Source organism: Scyliorhinus canicula, chromosome 6, assembly GCF_902713615.1.
Source record: "Scyliorhinus canicula chromosome 6, sScyCan1.1, whole genome shotgun sequence".
NCBI lineage: Eukaryota > Metazoa > Chordata > Chondrichthyes > Carcharhiniformes > Scyliorhinidae > Scyliorhinus > Scyliorhinus canicula.
Genome location: NC_052151.1, coordinates 201,599,672 through 201,619,475, shown reverse-complemented (window position 1 = coordinate 201,619,475; position 19,804 = coordinate 201,599,672). Strand labels below are relative to the sequence as shown.

Here is a 19,804-nt window from a genome sequence, read left to right as displayed (position 1 = left end):
GCACTCGCTCAGTACTGACCCTCTGACAGTGCAGCTCCCTCAGTACTGACCCTCTGACAGTGCAGCACTCCCTCAGTACTGACCCTCTGACAGTGCAGCACTCCCTCAGTACTGACCCTCTGACAGTGCAGCACTCCCTCAGTACTGACCCTCTGACAGTGCAGCACTCCCTCAGTACTGACTCCCTGACAGTGCAGCACTCCCTCAGTACTGACCCTCTGACAGTGCAGCACTCCCTCAGTACTGACCCTCTGACAGTGCAGCACTCCCTCAGTACTGACCCTCTGACAGTGCAGCACTCCGTGAGTACTGACCCTCTGACAGTGCAGCACTCCCTCAGTACTGACCCTCTGACAGTGCCGCACTCCCTCAGTACTGACCCTCTGACAGTGCAGCACTCCCTCAGTACTGACCCTCTGACAGTGCAGCAGTCCCTCAGTACTGACCCTCTCACAGTACAGCACTCCCTCAGTACTGACCCTCTGACAGTGCAGCGCTCCCTCAGTACTGACCCTCTGACAGAATGGCACTCCCTCAGCACTGACCCTCTGACAGTGCAGCACTCCCTCAGTACTGACCCTCTGACAGTGCAGCACTCCCTCAGTACTGACCCTTTGACAGTGCAGCACTCCCTCAGTACTGACCCTCTGACAGTGCAGCGCTCCCTCAGTACTGACCCTCTGACAGTGCAGCCCTCCCTCAGTACTGACCCTCTGACAGTGCAGCTCCCTCAGTACTGACCCTCTGACAGAGCAGCACTCGCTCAGTACTGACCCTCTGACCGTGCAGCGCTCCCTCAGTACTGACCCTCTGACTGTGCAGGACTCGCTCAGTACTGACCCTCTGAGAGTGCAGCACTCGCTCAGTACTGACCCTCTGACAGTGCAGCACTCCCTCAGTACTGACTCTCTGACAGTGCAGCACTCCCTCAGTACCGACCCTCTGACAGTGCAGCACTCCCTCAGTACTGACCCTGACAGTGTAGCACTCCCTCAGTACTGACCCTCTGACAGTGCAGCACTCACTCAGTACTGACCCTCTGACAGTGCAGCACTCACTCAGTACTGACCCTCTGACAGTGCAGCACTCCCTCAGTTCTAACCCTCTGACAGTGCAGCACTCACTCAGTACTGACCCTCTGACAGTGCAGCACTCCCTCATTTCTAACCCTCTGACAGTGCAGCACTCCCTCAGTGCTGACTCTCTGACAGTGCAGCACTCCCTCAGTACTGACCCTCTGACCGTGCAGCGCTCCCTCAGTACTGACCCTCTGACAGAGCAGCACTCGCTCAGTACTGACCCTCTGACCGTGCAGCGCTCCCTCAGTACTGACCGTCTGACAGTGCAGGACTCGTTCAGTACTGACCCTCTGAGAGTGCAGCACTCGCTCAGTACTGACCCTCTGACAGTGCAGCACTCCCTCAGTACTGACCCTCTGACAGTGAAGCACTCCCTCAGTACCGACCCTCTGACAGTGCAGCACTCCCTCAGTACTGACCCTGACAGTGTAGCACTCCCTCAGTACTGACCCTCTGACAGAGCAGCACTCGCTCAGTACTGACCCTCTGACCGTGCAGCGCTCCCTCAGTACTGACCCTCTGACAGTGCAGGACTCGCTCAGTACTGACCCTCTGACAGTGCAGCACTCTCTCAGTACTGACCCTCTGACAGTGCAGCACTCCCTCAGTACTGACCCTCTGACAGTGCAGCACTCCCTCAGTACTGACCCTCTGACAGTGCAGCTCTCCCTCAGTACTGACCCTCTGACAGTGCAGCACTCCCTCAGTACCGACCCTCTGACAGTGCAGCTCCCTCAGTACTGACCCTCTGACAGTGCAGCGCTCCCTCAGTACTGACCCTCTGACAGTGCAGGACTCGCTCAGTACTGACCCTCTGAGAGTGCAGCACTCGCTCAGTACTGACCCTCTGACAGTGCAGCTCCCTCAGTACTGACCCTCTGACAGTGCAGCACTCCCTCAGTACTGACCCTCTGACAGTGCAGCACTCCCTCAGTACTGACCCTCTGACAGTGCAGCACTCCCTCAGTACTGACCCTCTGACAGTGCAGCACTCCCTCAGTACTGACTCCCTGACAGTGCAGCACTCCCTCAGTACTGACCCTCTGACAGTGCAGCACTCCCTCAGTACTGACCCTCTGACAGTGCAGCACTCCCTCAGTACTGACCCTCTGACAGTGCAGCACTCCGTGAGTACTGACCCTCTGACAGTGCAGCACTCCCTCAGTACTGACCCTCTGACAGTGCCGCACTCCCTCAGTACTGACCCTCTGACAGTGCAGCACTCCCTCAGTACTGACCCTCTGACAGTGCAGCAGTCCCTCAGTACTGACCCTCTCACAGTACAGCACTCCCTCAGTACTGACCCTCTGACAGTGCAGCGCTCCCTCAGTACTGACCCTCTGACAGAATGGCACTCCCTCAGCACTGACCCTCTGACAGTGCAGCACTCCCTCAGTACTGACCCTCTGACAGTGCAGCACTCCCTCAGTACTGACCCTTTGACAGTGCAGCACTCCCTCAGTACTGACCCTCTGACAGTGCAGCGCTCCCTCAGTACTGACCCTCTGACAGTGCAGCCCTCCCTCAGTACTGACCCTCTGACAGTGCAGCACTCCCTCAGTACTAACCCTCTGACAGTGCAGCCCTCCCTCAGTACTGACCTCTGACAGTGCGGCACTCCCTCAGTACTGACCCTTTGACAGTGCAGCGCTCCCTCAGTACTGACCCTCTGACAGTGTAGCACTCCCTCAATACTGACCCTCTGTCAGTGCAGCCCTCCCTCAGTACTGACCCTCTGACAGTTCCGCGCTCCCTCAGTACTGACCCTCTGACAGTGCAGCACTCCCTCAGTACTGACCCTCTGACAGTGCAGCACTCCCTCAGTACTGACCCTCTGACAGTGCAGCACTCCCTCAGTACTGACACTCTGACAGTGCAGCACTCCCTCAGTACTGACCCTCTGACAGTGCAGCACTCCCTCAGTACTGACCCTCTGACAGTGCAGCGCTCTCTCAGTACTGACCCTCTGACAGTGCAGCACTCCCTCAGTACTGACCCTCTGACAGTGCAGCGCTCCGTCAGTACTGACCCTCTGACAGTGCAGCACTCCCTCAGTATTGACCCTCTGACAGTGCAGCACTCCCTCAGTACTGACCCTCTGACAGTGCAGCACTCCCTCAGTACTGACCCTCTGACAGTGCAGCACTCCGTGAGTACTGACCCTCTGACAGTGCAGCACTCCCTCAGTACTGACCGTCTGACAGTGCCGCACTCCCTCAGTACTGACCCTCTGACAGTGCAGCACTCCCTCAGTACTGACCCTCTGACAGTGCAGCAGTCCCTCAGTACTCACCCTCTCACAGTACAGCACTCCCTCAGTTCTGACCCTCTGACAGTGCAGCGCTCCCTCAGTACTGACCCTCTGACAGAGTGGCACTCCCTCAGCACTGACCCTCTGACAATGCAGCACTCCCTCAGTACTGACCCTCTGACAGTGCAGCACTCCCTCAGTACTGACCCTTTGACAGTGCAGCACTCCCTCAGTACTGACCCTCTGACAGTGCAGCGCTCCCTCAGTACTGACCCTCTGACAGTGCAGCCCTCCCTCAGTACTGACCCTCTGACAGTGCAGCACTCCCTCAGTACTAACCCTCTGAAAGTGCAGCCCTCCCTCAGTACTGACCCTCTGACAGTGCGGCACTCCCTCAGTACTGACCATCTGACAGTGCAGCACTCCCTCAGTACTGACCCTCTGACAGTGCAGCGCTCCCTCAGTACTGACCCTCTGACAGTGCAGCGCTCCCTCAGTACTGACCCTCTGACAGTGCAGCTCTCCCTCAGTACTGACCCTCTGTCAGTGCAGCCCTCCCTCATTACTGACCCTCTGACAGTTCCGCGCTCCCTCAGTACTGACCCTCTGACAGTGCAGCACTCCCTCAGTACTGACCCTCTGACAGTGCAGCACTGCCTCAGTACTGACCCTCTGTCTCAGCTGCTGATCTCTGGAGAATTGTCTCCAATTGCTGCCTTTTCAATCACTGCTCCGTTATCTGTGATGTTCCCCAAGTTTCAATGACAGAGACACAGACCTAATCTAAATGATTTTGTGTGTGTGGGAGAGATTGACAGTAAAAGTATGTTTCATGTTTTCCATTTGAAGGTCTTGGTGAAGTGAATGTTATAACTCCAGATTATCCAGTGAATGGGAGCCTGGGACATTCTGTGTGGTTACCTGTGGAAATTGACCCAATCCCAAACGGTGCAGAAATCATCTGGAGATTCACAGGAAGCTCTGAAATCGTTGTCATCCGATATGACACCAGCACTGACAGAACAAAGATCTTTCCAAGCAGATTCGCAGGAAGAGTCCAAATGTTTGTGAATTTTACACTTCAGATAAATGCACTCGAAAGAATCGATGAAGGGATTTACACTGTGTCCGTGGTGGCATCAAGTGTTCATAAAAAACAACTTTCTCTCCAGGTTTATGGTGAGTATTTTGCAGTTTCAATTGAGAGAGTTACTCGGTCCTGTCTCCCACCGAGGGGAGAGTCTGGGGACAGGAGTCTCTCCGTCCCGTCTCCCACCGAGGGGAGAGTCTGGGGACAGGAGTCTCTCCGTCCCGTCTCCCACCGAGGGGAGGGTCTGGAGACAGGAGTCTCAGGGTCCCGTCTCTCTCAGAGGGGAGAGTCCAGGCCAGGAGCTTTTCCGATCCACACTCACTCACAGCCTCTCTTTGTTCACACAGAGCCTGTATCCAAGCCTCGAGTGGAGTTGGTCAACACCACCATTGGTCAGCCCTGTATGGTGACCCTGCGCTGCTCTGTGGAGAGGGGAGATCGTGTCCTCTATAGCTGGTCTCCAGTTGGATACTTTGACAGGAATGATTCCATTCAGCCTGTCTCCAGGAATATGGAGCAGTTGGAATTGTCGGTGGGAAGTTCCGACTCCATCAACTACCTGTGCACAGCCCAGAACCCTGTCAGTGAGGAGAGCACAGTGTTCAGTAAAGATAAACCATGTCAACACACTCAGGAAGGTCAGTGTCAACCTTGTATCTGACAGGGGGAAGCTGGAGTAGGGAATGGAGTGGACTGAGAGATAACTGCGGGAACCCAAGGGTTCAGCTTCAAGAGACCGGGCTGTTACCCCTGGAATGGTTAATGTTGAAGGTGTTATTTTGTCCAGCTTTTCAAGATTGGAAGACGAACAGTGAGGAGATCACAGAATCTCACAATTAAATGGTGCAGAGGGGTGGCACAGTGGTTAGCATTGCTGCACCACAGCACCTGGGACCCGTGTTCGATTCACACCTCAGGTGACTGTGTGGAGTCTGCACGACCTCCCCGTGTCTGCGTGGGTTTCCTCCGGGTGCTCCGGTTTCCTCCCACAATCCAAAAATGTGCAGGTTAGTTGGGTTGGCCATGCTAAATTGCCCCTTAGTGTCCAACGGTTCAATCAGGCTACGGGAATACAGTGGGGGAGCCTAGTAGGGTGCACGTTCGGTGGGTCGGTGCAGCGTCAATGGCTGAGTGGCCTCCTGCTCTGTCATGATTCTATTCTATGATTCACAGTCCAAGGCTGTGCAGGCTAGGTGGATTGGCTATTATCTGTGCACAGGGCGGGGATGTGGGACTAGGCAGGATGTTCTTTCGATGGGTCGGTGGAGATTCAATGGGCTGAATGGTCACCTCCTGCACTGTAATGATTCTATGGCTAGAAGGAAACCATTGAGCCCTTCATCTCTGCAATTGCTCTCCAACAAGCATCATGACTTAGTGCTACTTTCCTGCCTTTTCCACGTTTCCCCTGCACATTGTTTCTTTTTAAAAAAATGTTACAGCACCCAATTCATTTTTTCCAATTAAGGGGCAATTTAGCATGGCCAATCCAGCTACCCTGCACACCTTTGGGTTGTGGGGGTGAAACCCACGCAGACACGGGGAGAATGTGCAAACTCCATGCGGACAGTGGCCCAGAGCCGGGATCGAACCTGGGACCTCAGTGCCTTGAGGCAGCAGTGCTAACCCACTGTGTCGCCGCCATTCCTGCACATTGTTTCAATTGAAATAATTTTAAACTTTTTTTTTATCCGTTCACGGGAAGTGGGCGCCTCTGGCTGGGCCCAGCATTTGTTGCCCATCCCTGAGGGAAATTGAGAGTCGACCACATTGCTGTGGATCTGGAGTCACATGTCTGCCAGACCAGGTACAATCGACAGATTTCCTTCCCTGAAGGACATTAGTGAACCAGATGGGTTTTTCCGACAATCGACCGTGGACGATGGTCATCCCGAGACCTTTAATTCCAGATTTATTTTTCCTTGAATTTAAATTTCACCCTCTGTCATTGCGGGATTCGAACCTGGGCCCCCAGAGCCTGACTCTGGGTTTCTGGATTACTAGGTGATTAATCATGGATGATTAATGGACCTGTGACTTTAATGCAAGACGCCTGTACCTTTATCACAAGCAGGAGAATCTGGAAGACTGTGCTGGTTTAAATTGGGAGTTTGGCCAATAACAGAGAGATTAGTGAGCACTCGGCTTGATTGATTGGATGGTGGCCGATGAATTGGCACAAAGGGCTGTGCCACGCTCGATAACAGGCGGTGATTAGATCTGATCCCACTGGAATGTTTTCAGAGCTTCAAGGCTTGAGTTTTGTTTCTCGCAACCGGTGAAGGAATCCAACTAACTCTCCAAAAAAGATCCAGCTAATTCTGGCGGCACGGTGATTAGCACTGCTGCCTCACAGCGGCAAGGAGCCGAGTTCAATTCCCACCCCGGGCGACTGTCAGTATGGAGTTTGCACATTTGCTCCATACCTGCGTGGGTTTTCTCCAGGTGCTCCGGTTTCCTCCCACAGTCCAAAGATTGGTGGATTTGCCCTTCCAGGTGGTTTGCAAGAGTAGGGTGTGAATCGGGCCCAGGATGGGGTGCTCTTTCCAAGGCTTTGTTGCAGATTCGATGGGCCGAATGGCCTCCTTCTGCACTGTAGGGAATCCATGATAGTCACCAGAAAGCCATTGTGAGGGCTAAACTCTCTCTCCAGGGAGGCCTGGGTGCTGGGTCCAACGGGAACAATCCCCACCTCCCCAACAAGAACAGACGGCTGGATAAACTCAGCAGGTCTGGCAGCACCTGTAAGGAGGGGAAAAACAGAGTTAACGTTCCGGGTCCTTTCACCTCTTCGTTGGAACCGAAGGGAGGGAGAATGTGTTAGATAGTAAAATGTAGCTGTGAGAGATTGTAACAAAAAGTAGCAACTTTAAGAACAAGAGACAGATGACCTGGTTTGGGGGGAGGGAGGGGGGATTGCATTGAGGCAATACATAGGCCTTCTTCTGATTGGCAGGCGGTGACTAGTGGGGTACCACAGGGATCGGTGCTGGGACCCCAACTGTTCAGATTGTATATCAATGATTCGGACGAGGGATCTAAATGTGTTATCTCCAAATTTGCAAATGACACAAAGTTGGGTGGGAGGGTGAGCTGTGAGGAGGATGCAGAGATGGATCAGCGGGATTTGGACAGGCTGAGTGAGTGGGCACGTGCATGGTAGATCCAGTATAATGTGGATAAATGAGGTCATCCACTTTGATAGCAAAAATAGGGAGGCAGATTATTATTTGAATGGGTGTAAATTGAGAGAGGTGGACACTCAGCCCTCGAGTGTCAGTCGCTGAAAGTTAGCGCACAGGTAGAGCAGGCAGTAAAGGCGGCAAATGGTCTGTTAGCCTTCATAGCGAGGGGATTCGAGTATAGGAATAGAGATGTTTTACTGCAATTGTATTGGGTATTGGTGAGGCCACACCTGGAATATTGTGAGCAGTTTTGGTGTCATTATCTGGGGAAGAATGTTCTTGCTCTCACGGGAGTGCGGCGAAGGTTTACCAGACTGATTCCAGGGATGGCGGGACTGTCGCACGAAGAGAGACTCATATGAGGATTATTGGAGTTTAGAAGAGTGAGAGAGGATCTCATTGAAACTTACAAAATCCTAACAGGGTTAGACAGGGTAGATTCAGAAAGAATGTTCCCGATGGTGGGGGGAGTCCCGAACTAGGGGTCAGAGTTTGAGGATAAGGGGTAAACCTTTTAGGATTGCGGTGAGGAGGCATTTCTTCACCCAGAGAGTGGAGATTCTGGAATTCGCTACCACAGAAAGTAGTTGAGGCCAAAACGTTGTGTAATTTCAAGAAGGAATTAAATATAGCTCTCGGGGCGAAAGGGATCAAAGGGATATAGGGAGAAGGTGGGATCAGGGTATTAAACTTGATGATCAGCCATGATCAGAATGAATGGCGGAGCAGCTGGAAGGGCCGAATGGCCTCCTCCTGCTCCTATTTTCTATGTTTCTGTGGATGAGATATTTTAGAAGAGGAGGAGATTCACAATCTAAAGTTGCTGACCTCTACATTGAGTCTGGAGGGCTGCAACCTGCCCGACCGGAAGATGAGATCTGCTCCTCCAGCTTGCGACCGGCTTCACTGGAACATTGCAGCAGGACAAGGGCAGGTATATGGACACGGGAGCAAGGTGCTGGGTTAAAACGGCAAGGAATTGGAAGGTGTGATCTGGTTTGCAGTCTGAACGAAGGTATTGTGCAAAGCAGTTACTCCGTCTGCATTCAGTCTCCCCAGTGTAGAAGAGACCAAATAGGGATCAGCAATAAACTAAATTGAAGGAATTGCAACTGAAACACTGCTAGCCTGAAAGGATTGTTTGGGGCCTTGAATGGCGACGAGGAAGTAGGTAAAGGGGCAGTACAGGAACGGCGATATATTTCCAAATCAGGATGGGCAGTGACTTGGAGGAGAACTTCCAGGTGCAGGGTTCCCTGGATCTGCTGTCCTTGTCTTTCTAGATGGTAGTGGTCGTGGGTTTGGAAGGTGCTGCCTGAGGGAACCCAGGTGAGTTACTGCAGTGCATCTTGTAGATGGTACACACGGCTGCCACTGTTCGTCGGTGGTGGAGGCTTTGAATGTCGGTGGGTGGGGCAGAGGTTATGTGGGCTGCTTTGTCCTGGATGATGTCCAGCTTCTTGAGTGTTGTTGGAGCTGCACACATTCAAAATGGAAATCGAGAGAGAGCGACTGACTGAGGCAGAGAGAGAGAAACAGGAGAAAATATAGAAAGCAACATAATGGGAGTGAGAAAAGGGGAGAAAGAAAAGTGGAAGAGACAAAAGGGGGAGAGAGATAAGTGGGAGAGAGAGAGAATCGGGGAGAGAGCAAAGTGGAAGAGAAAAGTGTTCTTATAAGCCTTTCTCCTATGTAATTGTTTTCCTGGTGTCTGTTGAGGGCTGTGAATAGGCATTGGGTAGGCTAATATAGTCTGTAAGAGTGTGTTCTGCAAGTTACACCTTTTTTACGAGAGCTGTTTTCATAGTTATTACTGATATTGTTAAACATTGTTATTTATTGATACAAAGACGTTCCTTTTAAACAATGCATTTGACTCACTTATTTGTCGTATCAAGTCAACAAATCTTTAGTGACGAGAGAGAAACCACATTTTTCTTATTGTTCGATTTGGCAACACCAGGGTGCATACAGTGAATACAGGTATCTAGTTTCTTTGTGAATTTATTCGATGAAAGTTTGAGTTAGCAACACTATGGCTTTGTTTAGGACAGGAGGAGAGATTAATGAACGAAGTGAGGACTGGGCAGAATATGAGGAGAGGCTACAGCACTTCTTTTGAGCAAATGGAGCGGAAGATGCTGCAAAGCAGCGTTTGATTCTCCCACGTGTGGGGGGGGGGGGGGGGTGAACAAGTTGATGAGGAATCTGGCCACGCCACGCAAACCAGGGCAGATTTCATTTTCAGACTTAGTCGTTCTGGACTAGAACCTCTATCATCCAAAGCCCTTGGTGATCGTTCAGACATTCAAATTTCATAATCATTTTCAAAAATGCAGGTCGACTGATAGCGAATTCTGTGGGAGAATTGTGGCAGCTTTCAGAACGCTGTGATTTTGGAACAGTTTTAGATGATATGCTTTGAGAGAGGCTGGCCTGCGGCATTAACAAAGGCAACATTCAGCGTCAGTTATTGAGTGAAGCCACACTTATCTTTAAGAAAGCTCTGAACCTCAGGGTTCAGAAATAGCTGCCAGCAATGCCAGGGCTTTTCAGCAGGCTAATAATAGTGCCAAGCAGGGGGTACTACACCAATTACAGAAAGAAGTTTCCAGGGAAAACTGAAAGCAGTGGAATGTTTTAGCTGCGGAGGGCCACACTAGGTCTATAATTGCACATTTCTGGATGTTGTTTGTCTCCAATGCAAAAAGGAAGAGACATTTAGCGAAGAAATGCGGGGGTGTGAAAAGCAAGGTGAATACGGAGCAAGAAAATTTTAATTTGAGGAAGCCTCAAGCAGCTCCATACCACGTGGAAAGCTCAGAGCAGGCAGAGGGTCATCCTTACAACATGTTTAATGTGAACAATGCATGAGCAGAGCCTCTTTATACAACAGTGGCGGTATGGGAAGCAAGTCAAGGCGGAGATGGACATGAGGCTCCGCATCCGTAATTAGTGGAGGGATCTACCAGTTGACTTGGGATTCTAACCGATCACCAGCCCTTTATCCGGCAGAAATCAAACTCAGGACAACAGGGAGCCCATTCCGTTTGTTGGCATGTTGGAAGTCCATATTGCGGGCAACAGTCAAGAAACAAGTACACATCTCCTTCTGGTCAAAGTTTGCTTGGGCGGGACTGGCTGAGCAAAATTCTATTGCAGTGGGGTGACCGAGGATGTTGTCAAGAAGTATTCGGAGGTGTTCAAGAATGAACTAGATACATTGCGTGGTCCTACTGTGAAGTTGAACATAGATCAGGTACTCCTCGCTTTTCCAAGCCCAGGAGAGCGCCCCATTCCATGCGAAGGGAAGTGGAGGAGGAATCATTGAGCCCATTCAATTTTCTCATTGGGCAGCTCCAATCGTTCCTGTCCTTAAGGCTGATGGTAGGGTGTGCATATGTGGTGACTACAAGTTTGGCATTAACCAGATTTCAAAGTTTATCCATTACCTAGGGTGGACGATTTATTTTGAACAATTGTGGAAGGCAAGACATTTTCAAAACTGGACTTGAGCCTGCTCTATCAACAGGGTCCCAGGGTCCCAGGTTCGATTCTGGCTTGCGTCACTGTCTGTGCGGAGTCTGCACATCCTCCCCGTGTGTGTGTGGGTTTCCTCCGGGTGCTCCGGTTTCCTCCCACAGTCCAAAGATGAACGGGTTAGGTGGATTGGCCATGATAAATTGCCCTTAGTGTCCAAAATTGCCCTTTGTGTTGGGTGGGGTTACTGGGTTATGGGGATAGGGTGGAGGTGTTGACCTTGGGTAGGGTGCTCTTTCCAGGAGTCAGTGCAGGCTCGATGGGCCGAATGGCCTCCTTCTGCACTGTAAATTCTATGTCTATGTATAATAATAATAATTTTTATTGTCACAAGTCGGCTCACATTAACACTGCAATGACATTACTGTGAAAAGCCGCTAATCGCCACATTCCGGCGCCTGTTCGGGTACACAGAGGGAGAATTCAGAATGTCCAATTCACATAACAAGCACGTCTTTCGGCACTTGTGGGAGGAAACCGGAGCGCCCGGAGGAAACCCACGCAGACACAGGGAGAACATGCAAACTCCTCAGAGACAGTGTCCCCAACGGGATTCGAACCCGGGGCCACGGCGCTGTGAAGCAACAGTGCTAACCACTGTGCTACTGTGCCAACTCTTGCTGGAGGAAGGTTCGAAGCAGTACACGACCATCAACACACACAGAGGGTTGTTCAAGTCGAATCGTTTGGTTTCCGGCATTTCCTCCACTCTGGCGACATTCCAAAGGACGATGCTCAACCTTGTGACAAGTCATTCCCCATGCTGCAGCCTACCTAGATGACATTTTAATTTAGGGTAGGACTGAGGAGCAACACCTCAGCAACCTGGGTCAAGTTTTAAAAAGGTTTTCAGAGGCAGGACTGTATCTGAAACAGAAGAGGTGCAATTTTCAGGCACCGAGCATGGAATATCCCAGCCACACAACCACTGCATTAGGTTTATCTCCTGTGGAAGGGAAGGTTTGAGCGATTATGGAAGCTCCGGAACATGTCAGAGCTCAAGTCATTTTTGGTAAGTTATTGCGTGAAATTATTCCCAGCCAGTCGACAGTGTTAGCTCCACCGCACCTACTTCTGCTAAAAGAAAGCAAGTGGAAGTGGGAGTCTGCACAGAAGGCGGCTTTCAAAGATGTGAAAGCGCTGCTGCAATTGACTGACCTGCTAGCCTATTTTGATCCGCACAGGAAACATATTCTGTCATGCGAAGCTTACCCTGTGGTGTGGGGGCGGTACTTTCTCATGTACTGTGGACAAAAAAAATCATTGGTATTTAATCAAGAACACTGTCAAAGGCTGAAAGGAAGTATTCACAGTTTAACAAAGAAGGTCTAGCTATCGTTTTTGTGGTAGAAAGATTCCATCAGTCATACCTCTATGGCCGTTCGTTCATCATATTGTTATGGGCCAGTGCTTAGAAACTCCAAAGTGTATTATGATGTCCACCTGACCTGTAACTTTTATGTTGAATTTGGCTAGGATGAGAACAAGAGCCTTCACTTCAGGTGTGATTCAACAGACTTCCGAGACACTTTTATCAAAGCAATGTTTATTATAAGAATGTAATTAACATATTTGAAACACAGCTAGAATTTGTTATTAATTGCAAACATAAAGAAAACACAACAGCTACAGTATTGTATGTAACTCTTAATGAATCCCCCTTAGTAACTGTTCCAATTCAATAACAAAATCCAATAAACCAAAACAACCTTTCAAGGGTGTGGCCCAGCACACTGTAATCTCACTTAAATGGGACAGGTCCTTTCCCTGAGATTCTGATCCAGTTCCAACCAGCAGATTCAAAACTCCTTCCGGAAAGCAACTATATCTTTAAAGTTACCAAACCCAATGTGCTTTCAGTTCCCTGGAACAGCTTTAAAATGAAAACAGGGAAACACTGCTTCTCTTCTGCACGCCAAAGCAATCAACCAAAACTGAAACCCAATCACTAAACCCCTCTCATCTGACAGCCACAGCCCGGCTCCACCCACAAATGACTTAACTGAAGCCGTGCGGCAAGTCATGTGATAAGACAAAATGTTTCTTAAAGAGGCACTCACATGACACCTCCCCACAAGAAAAAAAACCCATCAACTTCAAAGGTGGTTTCATTTTTCAACTCTTTTCACTTGCTCATTACTAGCCTTTGACAATAAACGTACATACATTTCATAAAATCAAAACAGACAAACATTTACAGTAATATAGTCCATTTCAGTTCTATGTCTTCCGCCATCGAACCTGCTTCACCCCCAAAATCCTCCGAAAGATCCATTGTCCACAACACACTCTCTATTTAAACTTGGATACAGCACCTGAAAAGCAAACACAAATATGCTCACCCCTCACTGTCTCTGGGTTCACTAAGCCAACCCAATCACTAAATATAGACTTTTTTCCTGGCTGAACCCCCAGTTTGTTATGGGCCAGGGCTGAGAAACTCCATTGTATCATAAAGTTCACCTGACCTCTAACCTTTACGTTGAATTTGGCTAGGATGAGAACAAGAGCCTTCACTTCAGGTGTGATTTCATCAGACTTCACAGACGCTTATATCAAAACAATATTTAGGTGGACAGTGAGAGCCTTTTTCCTCGGGTGGTGATGTCCAGCACGAGGGGACATAGCTTTAAATTGAGGGGAGATAGATACAGGACAGATGTCAGAGGTAGGTTCTTTACTCAGAGAGTAGTAAGGGTGTGGAATGCCCTGCCTGCAGCGGTAGTGGACTCGCCAACACTAAACGCATTCAAATGGTGATTGGATAGACATATGGACGATAAGGGAATAGTGTAGATGGGCTTTAGAGGGGTTTCACAGGTCAGCGCAACATCGAGGGCCGAAGGGCCTGTGCTATTTAAAACCCAGCAGATTAAAAATTCCTTCCTGAAGGCAGTTCTATTTTTAACGTCACCAAAGCAGATTGCCACACCCAATGTGCTTTCAGTTCCCTGGGACAGTTTTAAAATGAAAACAGGGAAACGCTGCTTCTCTTCTGCAGTCCAAAGCAACAAACAGAACTGAAACCCCGACACTAAAACCCCTCTCGCCTGACAGCCACAGCCCGGGCTCCACCCACAGATGACATCACTGAAGCTGTGCGACAAGTCATGTGATAAGACACAACTTTTCTTAAAGGGACAGTCACATGACAATATGTACTGGCCACAAGCTGTTGATGATTAATTTCAGTGAGTCGGAATGTGTTCCTCCCCTGACCAGAGCACGAATACAGGGCTGGGTGCTTACATTGTCAGTGTACCAGGCATAATACCGTGTCCAGAACTGGAAAAAAACAACAAAAATGCGGACACATTGAGTCGTCTGCCGTTACCGAATTTTCCATTCGAGGTATTGTGTCCTCCCGAGAGGACCTTCTTATCAAGGGACTGGCACGTGTTCCACTAAGTGCGAAGCAGATTAAGCAGTGGATGCACAGAGATGTATTCTGTCTCAAGTTAAAAGATTTCTAATGCAAGAATGGCCAACGATCACAGCGACAGCGCCAGGGACCCGTGTTCGATTCCCGGCTTGGGTCACTGTCTGTGTGGAGTCTGCACGTTCTCCCCGTGTCTGCGTGGGTTTCCTCCGGGTGCTCCGGTTTCCTCCCACAAGTCCCGAAATACGTGCTGTTAGGGTGAATTGGACATTCTGAATTCACCCTCTGTGGACCCGAACAGGCGCCGGAATGTGGCGACTAGGGGCTTTTCACAGTAACTTCATTGCAGTGTTAATGTAAGCCTACTTGTGACACTAATAAAGATTATTATTAGAAGATGATGAGTTGAAACCCTGTGTGAAGGGCAGGGTGTGTTAAGTGTGCAGGGTGGATGCATACTACGGAGTCGCGGATAGTCGTTCGCCCCCTGCTCATTCGCAGGTCATGTCGGAAATTAATCAGGCTCATCTTAGTGCTTCCAGAATGGAAAGTTTAGCCAGGTCGTCTATTTGGTGGCCTAATATGGACCTGGACTTGGAGAGCAATCTGAAATCCTGTTCAGCATGTCAGATGAACCAGAAGATGGCCCGTCCATCCTTGGTAGTGGCCTGATAGGCTGTGGTCCTGACTTTGTGCGTGCTTTGTGGGACCTTTTACGAACCACATGTTTTTGGTTGCCGTAGACGCAGACTTGAAATGGTTGGAAGCTCTCATCACAGAATAATATTGCAATTCCTGTAACAATTGAGAAGCTGCGTTAAATTTCTTCAACCAGAAGAAATCTGGTTCATGGTCTACCAGATTCACTTGTGTCAGGTAACAACACTACATTTACAAGTGAATTGTTTCAAGAATTGCAGAGGTAATTGTGGTTCACGGTAGGGTTCTTGGCAATGTGGAGGAGCAGAGAGATCTTGTGGTCTATGTTCATAGATCTTTGAAAGTTGCCACTCAAGTGGATAGAGCTGTGAAGAAGGCCTATGGTGTGCTAGCGTTCATCAGCAGAGGGATTGAATTTAAGAGCCGTGAGGTGATGATGCAGCTGGACAAAACCTTGGGAAGGCCACATTTGGAGTACTGTGTGCAGTTCTGGTCGCCTCATTTTAGGAAGGATTTTTTTTTTAAATTTTAGATTACCCAATTATTTTTTCCAATTAAGGGGCAATTTAGCGTGGCCAATCCACCTACTTTGCACATTTTTGGGTTGTGTGGGCCGAAACCCACGCAGACACAGGGAGAATGTGCAAACTCCACACGGACAGTGACCCAGAGCCGGGATAGAACCTGGGACCTCAGCGCCGTGAGGCGGTTGTGCTAACCACTAGGCCACCGTGCTGCCCCATTTTAGGAAGGATGTGGAAGCTTTGGAAAAGGTACGAAGGAGATTTACCAGGATGTTGCCTGGAGTGGAGAGTAGGTCTTACGAGGAAAGGTTGAGGGTGCTAGGCCTTTTCTCATTAGAACGGGGAAGGATGAGGGGCGACTTGATAGAGGTTTATAAGATGATCAGGAGATTAGATAGAGTAGACAGTCAGAGACTTTTTTCCCCAGGTGGGACAAACCATTACAAGGGGACATACATTTAAGGTGAATGGTGGAAGATAGCGGGGGATGTCGGGGGTGTTCTTTACCCAGAGAGTAGTGGGGCATGGAATGCACTGCCTGTGGAAGTAGATTAGTCGGAAACATTAGGCACCTTCAAGTGGCTATTGGCTAGGTACATGGATTATGGTAAAATAATGGAGTAGATTAATTTTTTCTTAAGGGCATCACAGTAGCATTGTGGATAGCACAATTGCTTCACAGCTCCAGGGTCCCAGGTTCGATTCCGGCTTGGGTCACTGTCTGTGTAGAGTCTGCACGTTCTCCCCGTGTCTGTGTGGGTTTCCTCCGGGTGCTTCGGTTTCCTCCCACAGTCCAAAGATGTGCAAGTTAGGTGGATTGGCCATGATAAATTGCCCTTAGTGTCCAAAATTGCCCTTAGTGCTGGGTGGGTGGGGTTACTGGGTTATGGGGATGGGGTGGAGGTGTGGGCTTGGGTAGGGTGCTCTTTCCAAGAGCCGGTGCAGACTCGATGGGCCGAGTGGCCTCCTTCTGCACTGTAAATTCTATGATAATCTATGACTAATCTGGGACAAAGGTTCGGCACAACATCGTGGGCCGAAGGGCCTGTTCTGTGCTGTATTTTTCTATGTTCTATGTTCTGTGCCGTGTGCGTACTGCGCCATTTCATCCAGTTTGGAATGATTTGGTGGTGTGAGCTGTTGAAACTCTGAAAAGGAGAGATGGAAGAGAGTGGCAGGTGGTACTGCGTATTCCATGCACTGTTTATTCCAGTATTGTTCCACTGTCCAATCCACGACATGGTTGGCTCCGGCGGCATCATTGGTAGGCAGAAGGCCGAAATCCCATCTATATTTGGTTCATTCAAATCTCAGAGCAAAAGTGAGCAGGAGACAAGTATCTTGAATCCTGAGACTGCAACACAGAAGGGTTGTTTGCAGACACCAAGGCTATATTTGGTTGCGTTATGACTCGGAGAAGGTTCTGCTAGTGGCGTTCAGCAGGAAGTAGTTCCTGTGTTTCCTGGTTTGCCGGTTAACTCTGCTGGGGAAGTGGAAGAGGTAGGTACGTGTTTGGACTCTCCATCTACTTCTTCACCTACGATCCCAGATCAACTGCTACAAGATAGCACAATCGCTTCACAGCTCCAGGGTCCCAGGTTCGATTCCAGGCTTGGGTCACTCTGTGCGGAGTTTGCACATCCTCCCCGTGTGTGCGTGGGTTTCCTCCGGGTGCTCCGGTTTCCTCCTACAGTCCAAAGACGTGCAGGTTAGGTGGATTGGTCATGATAAATTACCCTTAGTGACCAAAATTGCCCTTAGTGTTGGCTGGGGTTACAGGGTTATGGGGATAGGGTGGAGGGGTTGGCCTTAGGCAGGGTGCTCTTTCCAAGAGCCGGTGTAGACTCGATGGGCCGAATGGCCTCCTTCTGCACTGTAAATTCTATGAAAAAGATTCACCGGTGGTTAACGCATAAGTCACAACTGCAAAGTCTGCGGGAAGCCTTTTGTATAGTTTAAGACATTATTGCATTTCTGTCCTGAAGGAGGATTGAAATTTAAGGGGAAAGAAATGTTGCTGAGAGTCATGTTGAACCTTCTCTGATTTTTTTTTATTGGCATTTGTTGAGGGTACTGAGCACGTGCAAGCTGTGGGCGGGTTTTTGCATTCTGCAAGAGAGTGTTCTACAAGCAAACGTGTTTTACTACCGCTCCTGTCTTCATAGTTATTACTGTTACTGCAGTTCGGTTGAGTTACTGCTGTTAAACTTTGTTACTTATTTATATAAATAAGTTCCTTTGTTTAACAATGCATTTGAACACCTTCCTTGAACACTAAAGTTAACAGGTAATCCATCACCATCCTGACTTGTGTCTTGTAGATGGTGAACATGCTTTGGGGAGTCAGGAGGTTAGTTACTCACCACAGGATTCCCAGCCTCTGACCTGTTCCTGTAGCCACAGTATTTATATGGATGGTCCAGTTCAGGTCGTGGACAACGGTAACCCCGGGAGCCGAGATGATTGAACTCCACAACCATCTTATTTTCTGCTAGGTAAAGACGTTTCTCCTGAATTCCCCGTTGGATTTATTGGTGATTGTCTTCTATTTCTGCACCCTAGTATTGATGGTCCCCCTCAGGAAGCACTCACTCCATCAAAGCCATTCATAATTGTAAAGACAACAATGAGATTAGTCCTCAGTCTTCTCCTTTCTAGAGAAATGTACATGACCATTTGTTCTGAATAGATATTTTCTCCAAAGTGTGGTGTAACCGAGGGATATGGAGATCAGAACTGGGTACAGTGCTCTCAAGTGTGGTCTAACCGAGGGATATGGAGACCAGAACTGTGCACAGTGCTCCCAGTGTGGTCTAACTGAGGGATATGGAGACCAGAACTGTGCACATTGCTCCCAGTGTGGTCTAACCGAGGGATATGGAGACCAGAACTGTGCACAGTGCTCCCAGTGTGGTCTAACCGAGGGATATGGAGACCAGAACTGTGCACAGTGCTCCCAGTGTGGTCTAACCGAGGGATATGGAGACCAGAACTGTGCACAGTGCTCCCAGTGTGACCTAACCGAGGGATATGGAGACCAGAACTGTGCACAGTGCTCCCAGTGTGGTCTCCCATGCACACACGGGGAGGATGTGCAGACTCCACACAGACAGTGACCCAAGCCGGAATCGAACCTGGGACCCTGGAGCTGTGAAGCGATTGTGCTATCCACAATGCTACCGTGCTGCCCTTTGGAGACCAGAACTATGCACAGTGCTCCCAGTGTGGTCTAACTGAGGGATATGGAGACCAGAACTAAGCACAGTGCTCCCAATGTGGTCTAACCGAGGGATATGGAGACCAGAACTGAGTACAGTGCTCCCAGTGTGGTCTAACCGAGGGATATGGAGACCAGAACTGTGCACAGTGCTCCCAGTGTGGTCTAACCGAGGGATATGGAGACCAGAACTGTGCACAGTGCTCCCAGTGTGGTCTAACCGAGGGATATGGAGACCAGAACTGTGCACAGTGCTCCCAGTGTGACCTAACCGAGGGATATGGAGACCAGAACTGTGCACAGTGCTCCCAGTGTGGTCTCCCATGCACACACGGGGAGGATGTGCAGACTCCACACAGACAGTGACCCAAGCCGGAATCGAACCTCGGACCCTGGAGCTGTGAAGCGATTGTGCTATCCACAATGCTACCGTGCTGCCCTTTGGAGACCAGAACTATGCACAGTGCTCCCAGTGTGGTCTAACTGAGGGATATGGAGACCAGAACTAAGCACAGTGCTCCCAATGTGGTCTAACCGAGGGATATGGAGACCAGAACTGTGCACAGTGCTCCCAGTGTGGTCTAACCGAGGGGTATGGAGACCAGAACTGTGCACAGTGCTCTGAAGTGTGGTCTAACCGAGGGATATGGAGACCAGAACTGTGCACAGTGCTCCCAGTGTGGTCTAACCGAGGGATATGGAGACCAGAACTGTGCACAGTGCTCCCAGTGTGGTCTAACCGAGGGATATGGAGACCAGAACTGTGCACAGTGCTCCAAGTGGGAACCAGCCAAAGGATATGGAGACCAGAACTGTGCACAGTGCTCCCAGTATGATCTAACCGAGGGATATGGAGACCAGAACTGTGCACAGTGCACC

General features: G+C 49.8%; 1 protein-coding gene across 2 annotated transcripts in view; it reads left to right on the top strand.

The window, feature by feature from the left end:
• Positions 1-19,804, top strand: part of LOC119967803 (signaling lymphocytic activation molecule-like) — a 43,116-nt gene that overhangs the window by 7,055 nt on the left and 16,257 nt on the right. For both annotated transcript variants that reach the window (XM_038800806.1, XM_038800805.1), the window contains exons 2-3: positions 4,180-4,509; positions 4,768-5,058. In XM_038800806.1, the coding sequence (XP_038656734.1) occupies positions 4,180-4,509; positions 4,768-5,058 (621 nt within the window). The remainder of the gene's footprint in view (positions 1-4,179; positions 4,510-4,767; positions 5,059-19,804) is intronic.